The following is a 19,943-nucleotide window of genomic DNA, read 5'->3' on the forward strand; positions in this document are numbered from 1 at the left end:
CAAGGATTTTGCTGTTCTGTGACTAACTGGATTGAGAAAAACTCCTAGCTTTGACAGAGGGTAAAAGGGTAAGGCCCGAAAATTTATCAGGGCAGGGGTAGCAAGCTTGAATGCTTATAGAATCCAGGTGGATTACAGGCAAATGAAGTAAGCCAGTGAGCAAATTACAGCTTACACATTCTATATAAAGGGGCTGCCTCTATTCAGCTCCAGCCAACTCTGCTCTACCAAAACAGCAGTCCAGTATGGCCAGATCTTACGGATTTCAAAAGAAACCAAAAAATTCAGATTTGCAATACCTAATTTAAGTACTGGTAAATTATAAAGCCCCTTTTAAAAAAACTCAGGGCCAAAAAAGACACACCTGCAGGGTACACATGAGCCACAGGCTTCCAGTCTGCAATCTTTTCTGGCAAAATGAGTGCAGCAGGATCTCAGGAGACCAAGGAGCACCTAAAAGATGGCCGTGGCTCAAAGGAGGTGGACTAACATGGCTCAACACACTGCTCTCAGGAATCACTTGAACTATGTATAAAACTAGTTGGCAAAGAACTGCAACAAAAAAAAAAAATTGCATCCCTCCCACCATAAGATAGCCCAAATCAATAGCAAGACAAACAAATGAGGAACATTTGTGGTTCTTAAGGTAAGTATCCTTAAGAGTTATTCAACTACTCACAGCTCTCCAATGGTTCCTTTCTTCTCTAAGCCAAATACAGTTTTGGGGCAAGAATCCAGCTGCTCTCATTTCTACTTTACCTGATTGATGGCCCATTCCACCCCAAATCAATTGCTCTTCCTACTATGCCTATATTTTCCCCTCTCCAGCCCCAAGGTTCTTCTTAATGCAGTCTAAGATGCATGAAGTTTCTAAAATATGGAATAAAGCTTTCCCATGCTTTCTATCAAATATGAAAGTCAAGTCCCCCCATCCTCGCCCCAAAAGTAACAAAAAAAGGTGCGCCACCATTAGTTGATCAGATACATTCAAATTAAAAAACTAACACCCATCCACCAGAATGGCTAAACTTAAATAGCAAATACCTAGTGCTGACAAGGAATTAAAGCGACTGGAAACCAAACAGTACTCAACACATACATTGGAACAGTCTCTTTGGAAAAATATTTGGCAGTCTCTACTAAAGCTGGCTACCTTGAGTCCCAACAACTCCACTCCTAGGTATATACCAAACAGAAACAAGGGCAAATGTCCACCAAGGCATGGACAAGAATAGCAGCCCTAATCGTAAAAGCCCCAAACTGAAAGCTACCCAAATGCTCATCAACAGACAAATATTCACACAATGGAATGCTATGAGAATTAGTCACCTCCAATTACATGCTACTATATGGATTACTTTTGATATTGAATGAAAGAAAAATATATTTTATATGACTCCATTTATATGAACTTTGAACAGAGGCAAAACTATTGTTCAAGCAAAATAGCGGTTACCTTTGGAGAGCAGTAATGATTAGAAGGGGACAGAGCGGGCTTTGGGGGTGTTGATAACTTAATGTACACTATTCTGTATATTACATGTCAAAAAATGAAGACCGGAAAAATAGGACTTATGCTAAAGTATTATCATTTCTTCAATCCAGAATGGTCCCTGCCCTACTTATCGATAATTAATTGCTATGCATTTACATAGCACAACAAATTCCTTTCTATATATCCCAATCGTGCTTGGTGTTTTTTCCTGCCATTTAAGTGTGATCAATTTCTAAAATTCTTACGTTATTGACAAAGATGACTCTGAAAGTTTAAAACACTTTATCAAAAGTTTAAAACACTTCATCAAAACTCCCTACATTTCTACATAACTGTTAATTAGAACCAGAAACACTTCTATTTTAACATAACAGAGCCCAGATGTGTATTTCTCAACATTCAAAAACCTACCTGAATTAGTCTGCAGCAAAACCACTGATAATTTACCCTAAAGCTACCAATGAATATTCAGCTGTCCTACTAAAATCAAAAATTAACTTTGCCAGGCCACTATTCTATAGGTTGTCCATAAAGTCAGGACACAGACTTTAGTTTCATAGACTGAAGATGTCCTTGACCACCTTAAATTTATTAGACTAGAGATGGTCTATAGATGCTGGAAATACAGCAGTGAACAAAATAGACAAGATTGTCTACTCTTAAGCTTACATTCTGATATCTTGAAAATAATAACTACAAAATACATTCTTGAATCAATTTTGTTTCATGATTTCAATAAATTCATACAATGTTTTTATGTGTGGTACAGAAAGCACACCAGTATATTGATAAATGATGCAATAACCATATTATTCCAATAATATTAACCTAGAGTTGCAGTAAAAGTGTACTTACTGTATAATTAGAAGAATAACTTGATGGGTAAAATTCAGGGGCGTTCACGGACAGCTTAGACATTAACACAGGAGCTGCAACCACCTGGGGTTTAGCCATTGTTGACTCCGAATTCTGCTGTGGGCTATTATCCTGCGAACTAGGTGGAGCTCTCAGGGGCCTCGTTTGTTCTGAGAAAGGAAAAAAAAATCGGTGTTAGATGCGTTCATGCCCTTGTATAACAACTTACTGTACACTGAGAAGCCATCTGAGCAGGGATGGTTTTTAAGTCAAACAAGAACCCTCACGAAATTTAAGGTTATCGCCAGGATATGCGCAGAGAGCCTACAAAAAGGAACAATAGACTTGCTTTAGCTCATTTATGAACAGACCTGCTTCCTTAATAAACACTTGAGGGCTTATTTTTCCTTTTTTTTTTCTTTTTAAAGTCGGTTAAAAAGAGATGGTTGCCCGCCTAAGGCCTCCCTCTCGGGGGCTGGGGAGGGGGAGGCGATTTTTACTTCCTCCCGGGACAACAGAACTCAGGAGACCGCGCACCGGACCCCTCCCCCAGCCCGGGCGCACAAAGGATTCCAGCGGCCACCTTCCAAACCCCGTTCCGGGCCCGTCCCCACCCCGTAACAACCGGGTCCCTCGGGGAATGCTTTCGGGGAACCGGGAGGAAAGAGGAGACAGAGCGCCGCCCTCGCGCGCGCGCGGAGGGCCGTGGGGAAGCGTTTGGCCCAGGAGGACGGGGTCCCCTAGAGCGGCTCCGTACCTGGGAGCGCCCCGGGCCGGGGAGGCCTCTGGGGGCCGGCGGGGACCTCGCACTGGGCCCCTGGCGGCGGGGCCGTCCTGGGCTGGCGCAGCGGCGGCGGCTGCAGGAAGCCCGGGGCTTTGGGCTGCGGCGGCGGCGGGTGCCGCGGCCGCTCAGCAGGCCCAGTTCCGCTCGGGAAACCGCCGCCCTCAGGCCCGCCCCCTCCGCGGCCCAGGCCCAGGCCCCGGCTCCGGCCCCGACCAGCACCTGGGGCCCGATCGAAACCGTCCGACATGCTCCTCCTCCTCCTCCTGCGGGGGCCACCGCCGCTGCGCTCGGAAGAGGACGCCGGGAGAGGCGTCGCAGCCCGGCTCTCGCCGCCGAGCTCACTGGGGCCTCATGGAGGAGGGCGGCGGGCCCCTGCTCGGCTCCTCCGCGCTTCGGCGGAGCGGACGGCAGCTTGAGCACCCGCCAAAGCCGCCGCACCGGAGCGCCCGGCCCCCACGGCTACCCTCCGCTTTCTGATTCTCCCCCAAAACCCAGCTCCCCCGCCTTCGGCGCGTCGGGGGCGAAGGCGGGTCACAGCGGCCCCCCGCGGCCCGGAGGCCCCGTTCGCGGCGGGCCGGCGGCCGCGGTCCTGCAGGCTGCCGGGAGAGGGGTAGCTAGACCGCTGGACAGCCCTGCTCGCCTCGGGCCGGGCGAGGGCCGGGCTCGGGGCGAGGGCATGTCGGTTCCCGGGGCGGGCTCGCTTACCCCTGGCGGGCCCGGCCTACATGAGGTTCTATGGAGAGAAGTCACTGACGGTTGATGCCAGGAAAATAAAAATACGGGGGGAGGGGCGTGGAGCCAGAGCCAGGGTTCGTGGACGCGCACCTCCGTGGGCGCGCAGGTGTGTTCAATGACCCGGCGCCTGCGAGACCGGAGGACTAGTCGGGAAGGGGGCTCTGGAAGCTGCTCTGCCACCTGCTACGTGAGCTGCGGGGAGGGGAGTAGGAACAGAATCACAAATGCCCCCCACCCCGGCCCATCTCAATTCACTGTAGATATTTATCACAGTAGGTCACACTGTGACCAAGCTTTACTCTCTTCCCTTTTCTCTTCCCCTCCAGAAATTTTAAGAAAATACCCTACCTTTCAATGAAACTCTCCTCCTTTTCATCTTTTACCAGTGCTGTCCAATCAAAATATAATGCGAACCACAAATGCAAGCCACTTATGTAATTATAAATTTTCTAGAAGGTACATTACGCGCGTGAAAAGAAACAGGTGAAATTAATTTTCATAATATAGTTTACTTAACCCAGTAGATCCCAAATGGTATCATTCCAACATGTAATTAATATAAAGATATTAATGAGAGTTTCTCTTTTTTCATACTAATCAAAATCCAAAGTGTATTTTACATTTTCTGCAATTCTCACTTGGGATTAGGCACATTTCAGGTGCTCAATAGCCCCCTGTGGCTAGTGGCTACCGCATTGCACAACAAAGTTCTAGACATTATTTATGTGTAAATTACTGTTTTAATCAGTCTTGATGGTACTAAAGCCAAATGAAGGATGAATATAAGTAATGAAAAGGAGGGGAAAAATGATTTCTTTACTGTTAGGTTGAAACATCTCCACAAATTGATTGTAGCCCTGTATTTTAAGCAAGCCTTAATGTTTTTCACCATTGTCATCTTGAGAATCATTTCAGTTAAGAAAACTCTTTTTAACCATTTTCTCTTCTTGCTAATGAAGAAAACACTGACATCTTCACCCAACTGCAAGAGGAAAATGGCTCTAATGAAGGCAATCGTGAATAACTGATTCATGCTGTTGATGGTTGGCAAAAATAATGGAGTCAGGGAAGGAAGCCAGCAAAAAGTGTGGTTCCTTGGTGTTGAGAAAGAATGTAGGGTTCAGGGCTTCCCTGGTGGCGCAGTGGTTGAGAGTCCGCCTGCTGATGCAGGGGACGTGGGTTCGTGCCCCGGTCCAGGAGGATCCCACATGCTGCGGAGTGGCTGGGCCCCTGAGCCATGGCCCCTGAGCCATGGCCGCTGGGCCTGCGCGTCCAGAGCCTGTGCTCCACGGCAGGAGAGGCCACAACAGTGAGAGGCCCACGTACGGCTAAAGGAAAAAAAAAAAAAAAGAATGTAGGGTTCAAAGTAGGCCAGAGCTTTACTTTGGATCCTGGCCTAGACCCTTAATGCCTGTGCGGTCTTGGGTAAGTAAGGGATTTAGCTTCTCTGGGCCTCAGTTTCCTCATGTATAAAGTAAGTATGTTGTAGCACTGAGCATATATTACAAAGACAGGACAAGATTACAATTTAAAAATTAGGTGAGGTAATGCCAATAACATAAAAATCCATTTTTTTAGGTAGTCGTCAGTCACTTCTTGCCCAGTCTTTTGTATTGCATAAGAAAGCCCCACAAACTGTACGCTCAACAACAGTTATCCTATATGTTCCACTAAAGCAGATGCTCCAATCCTGTCCCAGGCTTTTGTTTGCATTCACTACCCTTTATTTCCCCTTAGAACTTTTATGATGGCTAACCCCTTTTCCTTACCTAAGACTTTCTTATCTGAGGATGAGGCTATTCTGCATCCATGGTGACATCAGGGTATCTTTACAGTCCCTTTTGTTAGATAAGTTAGATAATTGAGATCTTGTCCTTCGCCTCTCCCTATTAACTGTTATATAACTTTAGCCCTATTCTCATGACATATGAAAAGTGGACTTGCAGACAACATGGATGGACTTTTTTACACTGTTGCTCTGATTCTCAGGCCTTCAGATTCGGACTAGAACTACACTACTAGCTTTCCTGGGTTTCCAGCTTGAAGACATTAACTCATGGAACTTAGCAGCCTCCTTGAGCACATAAGCCAATTCCTCATAGTAAATCACACACACATATATATATATATATATATATATATATATATATATATAAGTTCTCTTTCTCTGAAGAACCCTGAGAAAGAATCTGATATTCAGAAGTGGGGTGCAGCTGTAACAAATACCTTAAAAATGTGGAAGAGGCTTTTGAACTGGTTAATGGGTATAGGCTGGTAGTGGTTTTTGATGCATGCTAGAAAAAGTCGACATTGCCATGAAGGGGTTGTTAATGGTAATGCTGGTCAGGGCTGAGAAAGGAAAAGAGGAGAGCTGTAGAGAAAGCTTCCATCTTCTTAGAGTATACAAATAATCATGTACAGAATGTTGTTAGAAATATGGACACTAAAGGTGATTCTGATGAGGTATCAGACAGAAATGAAGATGTTTTTGGACAACGGAGAAAAGGCAATCCTTATTATAAAGTGCCGAAGATCCTCTCCAGCTGTGAACCTGTGAAACCAGCTAAGTGATGTGCTTCCACCCAGTCTGTGGTATTTTTGTTAAAGCAGCCCAAATTAGGCATTTATGCCAGAGAAATGAAGATTTATGTTCACACAAAAACCTGTACCCCAATTTTTATAACAGGTTTGTTCATAATAGCCCAAATGGGGAACAACATAAATTCTTTAACGGGTGAATGGTTTAACTGTGGTATTCATACCATAAAACACTATTCAGCAAGAAAACCACTGATAAATGCAGCTTTGATGGCTCTCAAGGGAATTATGCCGAGTTAAAAGAAAGTAATCTCAAAAGGTTATTGTAGGGCTTCCCTGGTGGCGCAGTGGTTGGGAGTCCGCCTGCCGGTGCAGGGGACACGGGTTCGTGCCCCGGTCCTGGAGGATCCCAGGAGGATCCGGGAGGATCCCGCGTGCGGAGTGGCTGGGCCCGCGAGCCATGGCAGCTGGGCCTGCGCGTCCAGAGCCTGTGCTCCACAGCAAAAAGGTTATTGTATGATTCCATTTATACATGACAAAATTATAAAGGTGAAAAAATTATAAAGATGGAGAACAGTTTAGTGGTTACCAGGGATTAAGGAGGGGGTGGGGTTTGGAGAGAAGTAGGTGCGGCTATTAAAAGTATGAAGAATCCTTGCGATGGAACTATTCCGATCTTAACTGGTGGTGATCACACGAATCTACACATGTGATTAAATTGCATAGAACTAACTACATGTGTGCACACACACATACACAAATGAGTGCATGTAAAACTAAGGTGGGTGTATTGTATGTTGTCAGTTTCCTGGATGTGATATTGTATTATAGTAATGCATGGTTATATAAGACATTACCATCAGAGGAAACTGGGTAAAGGGGAAATGAAATCTCTCTCTATTGTTTCTTACCGCTGCATGTAAATGTACAATTGTCTCCAAGTAAAAAGTTTAAAAAATAAGCCTTATTTCATTTTATTCCATCACTCCCAACTCTTTCCTAGCTAATTCTGTTCACTTTTCCCTGCCCAAATCATCATGGCAACTTATATATCATTTTAAATTAATGGGGGCCTCATTAACAGAGAGAAGAATTAACTGATGTGTTTGTTCTCTTGGGTCTCATTTGTGTGAATTATCTTCCTCTCCTAGTCTCTTGGGCCTGCTATGAAATGTAGCCCCAGCCAGTCAGCACTTGACTCCCATCTGGATCAGGGCTCCATTCCATCTTCAAGAGCCAGGAGATTGCCTGGGATTCCCCCAACATCTAGTGCACACGTTGGTTTAATGTTGATCTCTTAGCTGGAGTATAACTCCATGAGGATAGGAATTCATTTATTTGTTCCTTCAGGAAATATTTATTGCATGTCTACTAAATGCCAGACACTGTTCTAGGTGTGAGGATACTCAGAGGTGTGAGATTAGTAGCTGTGAAGTGTATGAAACTAGAAGCAGGAAGGCCTGTTTGATGGCTGTAGCAGAAATTCCGGTGAGAAGTGATAATGGCTACTAAGGTAATGGTTGTGGGGTTGGAGAGAAGGACCAAATGCAAGAGATGTTAGAAAGAAGCTGACAGATGTGTATAAGGCATTAAAGAGAGGCCTGAGATAAGGATGACTCCCAGGTTTCTGGCTTTGGTGCCTCAGTCCCAAAGAGTGAGAAAACCAGAGGAAAGCAGACTCTCACCGAACAGGGGCCTCTCACTAATTCCATTCTGGACATTTCATTTGGCACCCGGAGTGTCAAAGTGGAATTGTTCAGTCAACAGTTAAGTCATGGACTTGGAGTTCAGAGGGATGTTGCCTAGAGTTAGAGATTTGATAGCTGAAGCCACAGGAAGAAATGAGGTAACTTAGGAAAAAGTATATAGAGGCAGAAGAGGAAAGAGAAGCACCAAACTGAATGGTTAGGTTGAAGAAGAGGAATCTGTTTACTCTGTTTACATAGGACAAAAACTGAGAGAAGACAGTGAGGAATAGAAGATTAAAGACGGAAAGCCCAAGAGTGTCAAATTGTGTGGAGATGTCAAATAAAAGTAGGATTCTAAAGAATCCAGGAAAGCACACCCACTCCCTGAGTTTGAGCCCCGAAGTCACTTAGGCAGCTGTGTGCTGTCCGAGGTCATTACAGAGCTGAATGAACAACCGCCTCTGGGAACCACACCCTCCTTCACCAAGCCATCTTCTGACTATAGTTTGACTATCTGGATAAATTTGCATTTTGAGAGGAAAAATAACAACAATAATAGCTAATATTTAGCACCAACTCTGTTCCAAGTACATTTTACATGGATTATCTCATTTAATCTTCAAAACAACCCTATGAGGTAGGTTCTATCACTTACCCCATTTTATAGATAAAAACACTGAGATTCAGAGACTTTAACTTCCCTAAGATCACATAGTTAATGAGCAACTCAGTTTTATTAAGAGTCTACAAACTGAGACAATATGCTATACTTTATCTCCAGAATAAGTGGATGACACTGATACAAACATTCTATTCCGTTTGGGCTATATTTCTCACTATAAATTAATAAATAGGCATTCCAGTGATATTAGCAATTGGAATAATATAGATTTGTGAGTGATTTGGGTGCAAGCAATTGCCAGTATTAGGATGTATAGACAGCTCTAAGCTTGACTGTGAAATAAACGGGAGAGATATGAGAAGTTTGCAAGACAAGTGTATTAAGGACGTTTTTGTTGCTATTATGGGTTTGTTTTGTTTTGTTTTAATGGGAGAAAGATTAGTTTGTTAGCCAAAGACAATGAGGTAAGGGAACACATCAGGAAAAAGGGGGGGGGGGGAATTGAGAGATTAAAGGACCAGAGGAGGTAGCAGTTCATAAACTCAAAGTACAGGCAGCAGGAATAATTTGAGATGGGAGAAAACTATGTCACTAAGAAATGGAAGCAAATGCAGATAAACTGCAGGAGAGGGAAGGTGCTGGAAACTTCAGACGGTCTCCATGTTCTCAGCAAAAAAGAAGGACATGTCTTTACTTCGAGGGTGGGAGACATAAAAGAAGGGACTTGAGGAGAGTGGCAACAGTTGCAAAAGCTGCTCTGGGAGAGGAAGCTGATGAGGAAGGGGGAGTGCTCACAGGAAGATAGCTGGGTGGTACCGAAAGTCCCCCTGAGGTTGGAGACCAGGGACTTGTAGGGGCAACACTCTGAACAATTACGTGACTTTTCTCTAGCAACTCTTCCCACCCTGATGTGGAAACTGAGAAGCCTGTTAGTGGGAGTGTAATTTCATGATGCAGTTAAGGCAGAAGAATAAAGGCAGAAGGGGCTGACAGGCTGTTCATGGTTTCAGCTAGCTAGAGGAAGGGTTGAAGATGAGGGTGATAGATTGGAAGGAAAAGGGGGATCAAAAGAAAGAAGTAAAGGAGTTGGAAAGAAAGTGGTGGTCCAAGCATGAGATATGAGAGTTAAAAATTTTAGAGGAAGTTCTGGTGAATAGTTACAACGTACAATATTCTACTAATTGTACAATTCAACTAACTGAACTGAAGTGCTTGCTGGCCAGCAGGAAGGTAATGTAATAGCTGGAAATGCTATTTTCAGCGTTGAAATTTGGCATTCAAAAAACAATTAGGAATGTCAGTGTTTAATGTATAAATGTCAAGTATGAGGCATGTTCTGCTTCCCTATCTCTGGCACAGTGTACTCATTGCCCTTTCTGTTGGCATCTAGATTCTATCATTAATATTTTACTACACCTGCCAGGCTTATTTTTTGAATTAAATATTTTATTTTGAGATAATTGTTGATTCACGTGCAGTTGTAAAAAATAATACAAAGAGAATATTTGTGCTCTTTACCTACTTCTCCCCAATGGTAGCATTTTGCAAAACTATAGTATAGTGTCACAACCAGGATACTGACATTGATACAGTCAAGATACAGAACATCTTCATCATCATAAGGATCTCTCCTGTTGCCCTTTTATAGTCACATCCACCCTCCTTCTTAACTCTAGAAACTTCTAATCTGTTCTCTATTTCCACAATTTTGTTATTTCAAGAATGTTTTATAAATGGCATCATACAGGTACGTAACCTTTTGAGACTGACTTTTTTTCTCTCAACATAATTCTCTGGAGTTTCATTTAAGCTGTTGTGTGTATCAATACTTCATTCCTTTTCATTGCTGAAAAGCATTCCATTGTAAGGATATACAACAGTCTGTTCAACCTGTTGAAGGACATTTGGGTTGTTTCCAGTTTTGGACTATTATGAATGAAGCTACTATGAACATTGATGTACAGGTTTTTGTGTGAACATAAATTTTCATTTCTCTGGGATAAATGCCCAGAAGTATAATTTCTGGGTCATATGCTAGTTGCAAGTTTAGTTTTTTAAGAAACCACTGAACTGTTTTCCAGTGATGAGTACCGTTTTACATTGTCATTAGTGATGTGTAAGTGATCCAGCTTCTCCCCATCATCACCAGCATTTGGTATTGTCACTATCTTTTTTTTTTTAGACATTCATATAGATGTGTAGTGATGTCTCATTGTGTTTTTTTTTTTTTTTTTTTGCCGTACGCGTGCCTCTCACTGTTGTGGCCTCTCCTGTTGCGGAGCACAGGCTCCAGATGCGCAGGCTCAGCGGCCATGGCCCACGGGCCCAGCCGCTCCGCGGCATGTGGGATCTTCCCGGACCGGGGCACGAACCCGTGTCCCCTGCATCGGTAGGCGGACTCTCAACCACTGCGCCACCAGGGAAGCCCTCATTGTGGTTATAATTTTCATTTCCTTAATGGCTAATGATGTTGAACATCTTTTCATGTGCTTATATCCCTCTTTGGTGAAATTTTTTTTATGCCTTTTGCTCATTTTCTATTTGGATTTTTTTTAACTGTCGAGTTTTGAGAGTTCTTTATATATTCTAAATACAAGAGTCCTTTGTAGATCAGGACAGAATTTTTTCATATTGAGTTTAAGATATATGTGGATATCCCAGTGGAAATGACCAGCAGGCAGTTGGCTGCATGAGTTTGGAGGTTAGGAGAGAGATTGGGGCTGGACATTAAGCTCTGGGAGTTGTGATAGCACAGTTGACATTAAACTGGAAGGAAGACAATATTAGAGTTAAAAGGAAAGAGGGCCAAGAGAACATTTGCAGATTTAAGCAGTGAAAGAACTGAGAAAGAATGGTTAAAGAAGTAGGAGCAGATAGGAAAGTGGTAAGATGAAAACCAATGAAAACCAGAATCTGGTTTTTGCTTTTTTGTTATGGGCAACATCTAGCATTAAAAAGAGATCTACAAAGAGATGACGTTCACAAAACTGCTTTAAAAGTATTTGAACTAGAGTTTTCATCAAATGCAACATTTAAAAAGTTAAGTAATAATATCCCTCCAGAAAGTAGGCATAGAGGGAACTTACCTCAACATAATAAAGGCCATATATGACAAACCCACAGCCAACATCGTTCTCAATGGTGAAAAACTGAAACCATTTCCTCTAAGATCAGGAACAAGACAAGGTTGTCCACTCTCACCACTATTATTCAACACAGTTTTGGAAGTTTTAGCCACAGCAATCAGAGAAGAAAAAGAAATAAAAGGAATCCAAATTGGAAAAGAAGAAGTAAAACTGTCACTGTTTGCAGATGACATGATACTATACATAAAGAATCCTAAAGATGTTAACAGAAAACTACTAGAGCTAATCAATGAATTTGGTAAAGTTGCAGGATACAAAATTAATACACAGAAATCTCTGGCATTCCTATACACTGATGATGAAAAATCTGAAAGAGAAATTAAGGAAACACTCCCATTTACCATTGCAACAAAAAGAATAAAATACCTAGGAATAAATCTACCTAAGGAGACAAAAGATTTGTATGCAGAAAACTATAAGACACTGATGAAAGAAATTAAAGATGGTACAAACAGATGGAGAGATATACCATGTTCTTGGATTGGAAGAATCAACATTGTGAAAATGACTATACTACCCAAAGCAATCTACAGATTCAATGCAATCCCTATCAAACTACCAATGGCATATTTCACAGAACTAGAACAAAAACTTTCACACTTTGTATGGAAACACAAAAGACTCCGAATAGCCAAAGCAACCTTGAGAAAGAAAAACGGAGCTGGAGGAATCAGGCTCCCTGACTTTAGACTATACTACAAAGCTACAGTAATCAAGACAGTATGGTACTGGCACAAAAACAGAAAGATAGATCAATGGAACAGGATAGAAAGCCCAGAGATAAACCCACACACATATGGTCATCTTATTTTTGATAAAGGAGGCAAGAATATACAATGGAGAAAAGACAACCTCTTCAATAAGTGGCATTGGGAAAACTGGACAACTACATATAAAAGAATGAAATTAAAACACTCCCTAACACCATACACAAAAATAAACTCAAGATGGATTAAAGACCTAAATGTAAGGCCAGACACTACAAAACTCTTAGAGGAAAACACAGGCAGGACACTCTATGACATAAATCACAGCAAGATCCTTTTTGACCCACCTCCTAGAGTAATGGAGATAAAAACAAAAATAAACAAATGGGACCTAATGAAACTTCAAAGCTTTTGCACAGCAAAGGAAAACATAAACAAGATGAAAAGATAACCCTCAGAATGGGAGAAAATATTTGCAAATGAAGCATCTGACAGAGGATTAATCTCCAAAATATACAAGCAGTTCATGCAGCTCAATATCAAAAAAACAAACAACCCAATCCAAAAATGGGCAGAAGACCTAACTCGACATTTCTCCAAAGAAGGTATACAGATTGCCAACAAAAAGGATGCTCAGCATTACTAATCATTAGAGAAATGCAAATCAAAACTACAATGAGGTATCACCTCACACCAGTCAGAATGGCCGTCATCAAAAAATCTACAAACAATAAATGCTGGAGAGGGTGTGAAGAAAAGGGAATCCTCTTGCACTGTTGGTGGGAATGTGAATTGATACAGCCACTATGGAGAGCAGTATGGAAGTTCCTTAAAAACCTAAAAATACAACTACCATAAGACCCAGCAATCCTACTACTGGGCATATACCCTGAGAAAATCATAATTCAAAAAGAATCATGTACCACAATGTTTATTGCAGCTCTATTTACAATAGTCAGGACATGTAAGCAACCTAAGTGTCCATCAACAGATGAATGGATAAAGAAGATGTGGCACATATATACAATGGAATATTACTCAGCCATAAAAAGAAATGAAATTGAGTTATTTGTAATGAGATGGATGGACCTAAAGTCTGTCACACAGAGTGAAGTAAGTCAGAAAGAGAAAAACAAATACCGTATGCTAACACATATATATGGAATCTAAAAAGAAAAAAAAATGGTTCTGAAGAACCTAGAGAAAGGACAGGAATAAAGACACAGACATAGAGAATGGACTTGAGGACATGGGGAGAGGGAAGGGTAAGATGGGATGAAGTAAGAGAGTGGCATGTACTTATATATACTACCAAATGTAAAATAGATAGCTAGTGGGAAGCAGCCAGATAGCACAGGGAGATCAGCTTGGTGCTTTGTGACCACCTAGAGGGATGGGATAGGGAGGGTGGGAGGGACATGCAAGAGGGAGGAGATATGGGGGTGTATGTATATGTATAGCTGACTCACTTTGTTATAAAGCAGAAACTAACACACCATTGTAAAGTAATTATACTCCAATAAAGATGTTAAAAAAAATAAAATAAATAAAAAGTTAAGTATAAACATGTTAACTGCTGTTATGGAGTTTATGATCAAGAAGTTTGACAATGGTAACTGTGTAATATATAGTTATATTTTTTTAAAAATTGAAGAAAAATTCAATTAGGTTGAGTATTAAAAAAGCAAAGAAGTTTATAGGAAAATTCTTCTAATTATTAATAAATAACTTTCACCTGAATTTCCGCCAAATAATTTGAACTTTCACTTTAAACTCAAGAGCTAGTAAATCTACCCATGTTAAAAAAACAACAAAAACCCGTCTTTACATTTTGTACCCTTAAACACACAGACTGCCCCTGTAGTGGGTTGAACAGTGTCTCCCCAAAATTTGTGACTACGCTTATTTGAAAATACAGTCTTTGCAGACGTAATTAGTTAAGGATCTCATCCTGGATTCAGGGTGGACCTTAAATCCACTGACTGATGTTTTCGTAAGAGGAAGAAGAGGGAGATTTGGGCACAGAGACACACAGAGAAGGCAGCAATGTGAAGAGGAGGCAGAGATTGGAGTGATGTGTCTACAAGCCAAGGAACACCAGGGATCGCTGACAACCAGAAGCTTTCTCCGCAAGCTAGGAGAGAGGTATGGGATATTTTCTCCCTCAGAGCCTCCAGGGGAATCAACCCTGCTGACACTTTGATTTCACACTTCTGGCCTCCAGAACTATGAGAGAGTATATTTCTGTCATTTTTAAGACACCCAGGTTGTGGTAATTTGTTACGGCAGCCCTAGGATATTAATATAGCTCCTACCCCTCACCATTTCCCCAGGTCCCCAAAGATATCATTAAATAAATAATTTTTTGTATTCATTAAAAAAAACATAGATTTTTATCACTGGCACTTACTACATGGAGAGAACAAAGGTGTGCTTAGAGCTGGTGTTTTAGATGCTTACAGTTCTCAATGCAAACTTGTTTTACTGAACTTAAATTGCCAATTATTTAACTTTGTGCTGGCTGCTTATTGTCAGTTCTCCTCTATCCTCTTCCAATTAATGTTGATTAGTGTAAGTTCATTCAGTCAGTTAATATTTGCTTCCTACAATCAAACACACTTTTGATTGGTCTGCCTGAGAGAAGAGGGCTGAGACTGAGGTTAGTGATGGTTGCTTCAAAACCTGTCAAGTGTCTGTATAATTAAAAATCCCCAGAGTCTAAGCATATCACCTCATTGGAGTTGTTTACTTTTTATAATTACTTATAAAAGGGAAGTTTGAAAAAACAAACTGCTGATAACTGTTTAAAGTAATAACCACAATGAAAACACATTAAATTGACCTGTTCTCTGGCCTGGTTTTAACTAGATGCAGGGTTTTGGTAACATGTTATCTTTAGAGTTCGGTTTCTGATCACACATTTCCTCAGGCTTAGCCTACATTTTGATTTTTGGCTATTGGGCACCTCTGTGGTTTGAGGCTTCAAAGCTGACTCTAATGGTGTGTCACACTCTTCTAAAGATTTAAATCTTTTTTGCTTTGGATAGATTAGGACTAAATATTAAATAATATCTTTAAGCATTTGTGTGTACAAAGTCTCCTAAATTTTAGAGGGTTTAAGTTTTGATGTGTATCTTGCTTTAAAAATATATTTAAAATTAAAATGTCCAATCACAGAACAATCTGTAATGAAAACTTGCATATATGTGAGAAGTACTGTTCTAAGTGGGGTTGAAGGCTGAGAAGGCCAAGGAGGAAGGAGCAGATATCAAAATGGACAAAGTCCTCACCACCTAATAGGGGATACAAAATCTTTGCAAAAGTTTTATACAAGACAGCGTCTAAGATTCAGAAGCAACTAACTTAAAACACACTTTTGGAAATACTCCTATTTTCTTTGGTAATTCCTATGACCATATTGTAATTATTATGTAGGAGCTTAAAGCCTAAAACAGAATCCTCCAAATGACAAATGTTTTCATCTGGAGCAATGCACTCAAATTATGTTGGACAAATGAGCAGAATGAATTTTTAAAATTACCATATACTGGGCTTCCCTGGTGGTGCAGTGGTTAAGAATCTGCCTGGCAATGCAGGGCACATGGGTTTGACCCCTGGTCCTGGAAGATCCTCCATGCCGCAGAGCAACTGAGCCCACGAGCCACAACTACTGAAGCTCGCGTGCCTAGAGCCCGTGCTCCGCAACTAGAGAAGCCACTGCAATGAGAAGCCCACGCACCGCAACGAAGAGTAGCCCCCGCTCGCCGCAACTAGAGAAAACCTGTGCGCAGCAACAAAGACCCAATGCAGCCAAAAATAAATAAATTTATGAAAAAAATAAAATTACCATATACTTACTATTTAACAGAAAAAGTGAAAATCGATATATCATCTTTGGATTTGCTGTCCAGTCACATAATCACAAATTAAATCAAATTAAATAAGCCATTGAGCATTTATTTAAGCCAGGGTTTCTCAGTCTTAGCACTGTTGAAGTTTGGGGCCAGATAATTCTTTGTTGTAAGGGGCTATCCTGTGTAATATAGGGTGTTTAGCAGCATCCCTGGCCTCTACCCATTAGATGCCTCCCCTTTCCAGCTGTGATGACCAAAATGTCTCCTGACACTGTGGGATAAAATTGTCCCCAGCTGGGAACCACTGTTTAAGCCTTGGGAGAGAAAAGAAGCAAACCCCTGCTCCACCCTCCAACACATGTTTTAAACCTACCTTAGTTTTTTCCCCAGTTTTATTGAGATATAGTTGACACACAGCAATGCATATGTTTAAGGGGTACACCATAATGATGTGACTTAGGTATATTGTGAAAGGAGCTTAGTTTTAATCCTTATCAACTACTCCTGCCTTACTGTACTTGCAGTATCTTGAAATTGTTTCTACGGTTGCACTTATCACCGTTCATTATTATTTTAAAACATGAGGCTCTATCCTTTCCTGTCTGTGAATTCTTCCAGGACAGGAAGAGTGTTTTTACCTCGTCTGGATGCAGTGGAAGTCCTCAACTTGTATGACCTTTTGTGTTGGTTAAAGACAAGAAAACTTCTCAAAATAAGGGTTTCCCTGCAGTTTATTTCTTTTTAAGGATATGGAATATGTTTGCCTCATGCCTTTGAGATTCATAATTTTTAACTCATCTTAGATATTTCAATTAAAGTAAAAATGCAGTGACCATACTGACACTTCGTGATGATTCAGCTTTGGGTAAGTGAACCAATTTATACTCTCTACCTTATTATTCCAGCTTTTAATCAGAAGACACCTGCAGACTAAGTAACACAAGTCATTACGTTTCAGCGTCCTTTAGTTGTTTTGCCGAAATGAGCCCAGGCCTGGTCAGGACACTTAACGTCCACCAAGGGCGCTCTCCAGCCCCTGGATATTAATACGAACAGAAGCACACGACTTTCTATGGGCGTGCCTAGGAAGACCAGTCAGCAGATGTGTGTTAATTTTGGGGCCTTGACTTCTTCTCAGAGGAATTTAACTCCACCCTCCGTCCGGAATGGAAAAACAACGCCCCCATTCCCGCCCTTCACCACCTCCTGGCCTCCTCCCACTTGCCTTTTAGAAGTTCTGATTTTTCCTAGACAGCTAGAGGAAAGTCAGGTACCAAAAGTGGAGTTCTGTTATTTCATTTGTTCTGGTGGGACACTGGAGAGGCGATCACACTTTGTAACTGGCTCTCCAGGAGAGGACCAATGTAGCCCTGGGAACTTCAGCGCCTGCGTTGGGCTCCAGGTTTGATTGACAAGCACGGGCCGAGGGAAAACGCGGGAGGGGGGGCGGGTAGGCCACAGGTCGAGCCCGGGACAAAGAGGTTTTTGGCTGCCACCAAGGAGAGGGAAGTGTTCCTTGGGGTAACTGGCCTTTGTGCGCTAAGGGGCATTTCGTGAGGTTTTTTCATTCGGAGAGAGGGCTGGCGGGCGGGCGGGCTGGTGGAGGCGGCCGGGCGGGAAGAAGGGCCCGGCGAGGAGAGGGCGCTGGGCCGGGGTGGGGGCTGTGCCGTCGTCACGTGGCCTCAGCCACCACCGGCTTGGGGCTGTTCTTCCGGGTTGGAGGCGCCGCGCCGCGGGGCTGGAGCCCAGGTCTGCCAGCGCGGCGTCCCCTCGCAACCCGCGGTCGCCCGGCCTCCCTGCCAAGGTGAGCGTCAAGGCGCGGGCAGCCTGGGCGCGCTCCTGGGGCGCAGCTGGGGAGGGGGCTTGGGGCTGGTCCAGAAGATCCCGGCGCCCGCGGAGAAGGAGATCTGTCAAGGAGCCGAAGGGGGCGGGGTCGGCAGTGACCCCTGCACGTGGTGGACCCTCGGGAGCCTTGGGCCGGGAAGGAGAACAGTGCCTCGAGGGCCCCCTTTCTTGTCTCGAGCGGGGGCGACGTGGAAGCAAGTGCGGGATGGTGGATTCGAAAACTGCGTCTTCGCTGAGGGCAGGGAACGAGGTGTCAGCTGTGCAGGTGCAGATTTTGGAGCTGTGTGGGGCGGCGGGAGTTGTACGGGGTTGTTTCAGGTTACAGGATGGAAGAAGGGAAGGAGGTCATAGAGGACTCTTGGTACGTGGTGCACCCAGAGAGGTGGCACCTGGACCCTCCGAAATTGTGCTTGAACCCGGAGGGAATTTGGGGTGGGTGACTGGCTGGAGACACAGTTGGTGTCGAAAGTTGTGAGTGTATGTCGGAGGCGGGCTGGTGGTGGTCGGGGCATGCCTCTATTGGGCCAAGAGTGGGGCCGGGGTTGGCAATGCGCGAGAGACAGCGGAGGGGGCAGAGCTGATTCGAACTCGGGAGGCGGAATGACTATTACGCCGCCTCGGCCAATCGGCTTCCGGGGAACGTTATAAATAGCGGTCCCGGGCAGCTGCCAGCAGGGTGGCAGTTTAGTTGCAGAGGGAGGAGCTGAACCCGTGGCTTTGGGCAAAGTCACGCTGCCTGCCAGTCTAAGCTTTTGTAGGGTATTGTGTCCTTGGTTGGTATGTCTCGTTTTAGAAGTGTAACTTGTTTATTAAAGTTGCAGGCGTCCTTTATTCGCCCTCTGGTGCAGGGAAGTCCTTAAGGAATCTGTAAGGAGTCTTGTAGGACAGGCTGTGTTAGGAACGGTGAGGCTTGTGAGCTTTAATTTAAAATATTTCTCTCTTCTCCAGGGCACCCTTTTACTTGCAAACTTTGGCTTTTTTTTTTTTTAATTGAATGGACAGTTTAGGATTGCTTTCTTATTAGCAAGCGTGCTCAGGCTGCTTAGCTTTGCTGATGGAATCACTTTTCCACAAAGCTACATAGCATTTAATTTTTTTTTTTTTTTTTGTGGTACGCGGGCCTCTCGCTGTTGTGGCCTCTCCCGTTGCGGAGCACAGGCTCCGGACGAGCAGGCTCAGCGGCCATGGCTCACGGGCCCAGCCGCTCCGCAGCATGTGGGATCTTCCCAGACCGGGGCACGAACCCGTGTCCCCTGCATCGGCAGGCGGACTCTCAACCACTGCGCCACCAGGGAAGCCCAGCATTTAATTTTTAAAGGAAATTTCCTGAAGTTTCTTGGAGAATGTGTTCATAGATCCCCAGGCTTCAGGTTACCTAGCCCTAGTTATTCATTCACTCAGTCAAACAATACTTGTTGATTTCCTCTATTTTGTGCAAGGCACTGGGCCAGAGGTAATAAAGTGAACACTGATAGCAATGAAGATACTGTGTCCTTTTAATCCTCCCAATAACCCTATATGATAGGTGCCATTATGATTTAACCCATTTTGAAGGTGGTGAAATCAGACACAAAGAAGTGACTTGCCAGGGTGACACAGCTAATGTGTTGCAGAGTGGGGCCTTCCAACCAGGAGTTCACCCTCTTAGCCTCAATACTATCCTCTCCCAGGCGC

At 43.3% G+C, this 19,943-nt stretch overlaps 2 protein-coding genes across 7 annotated transcripts in view; one reads left to right on the forward strand and one right to left on the reverse strand.

Annotated features, from left to right (window-relative positions):
- PAIP1 (poly(A) binding protein interacting protein 1) overlaps positions 1–3,981 on the reverse strand; it is a 29,370-nt gene extending 25,389 nt beyond the window's left edge. The window contains exons 1-2 of one of the 3 annotated variants that reach the window (XM_079918327.1): positions 3,840–3,981; positions 2,351–2,520 (exon numbers count right to left, since the gene is read on the reverse strand). In XM_079918327.1, coding sequence (XP_079774453.1) covers positions 2,351–2,449 — 99 coding nt within the window. In that variant the 5' untranslated portion in view covers positions 2,450–2,520; positions 3,840–3,981. Of the gene's footprint in view, positions 1–2,350; positions 2,521–3,107; positions 3,519–3,839 lie in introns of those variants that run through there. The other 2 variants (XM_079918326.1, XM_079918325.1) reach the window with 2 other exon arrangements.
- Positions 3,982–17,624: 13,643 nt separating this feature from the next.
- The window catches only part of NNT (nicotinamide nucleotide transhydrogenase), a 95,092-nt gene continuing 92,773 nt past the window's right edge, over positions 17,625–19,943 (forward strand). Inside the window, exon 1 of one of the 4 annotated variants that reach the window (XM_079918553.1) lies at positions 17,625–17,694. The gene's annotated coding sequence lies outside the window, so the exon portion shown is untranslated. Of the gene's footprint in view, positions 17,827–18,119; positions 18,229–18,271; positions 18,535–19,943 lie in introns of those variants that run through there. The other 3 variants (XM_079918550.1, XM_079918551.1, XM_079918552.1) reach the window with 3 other exon arrangements.

This window comes from Stenella coeruleoalba (genome assembly GCF_951394435.1).
Source record: "Stenella coeruleoalba genome assembly, chromosome: 3".
NCBI classification, from domain to species: domain Eukaryota; kingdom Metazoa; phylum Chordata; class Mammalia; order Artiodactyla; family Delphinidae; genus Stenella; species Stenella coeruleoalba.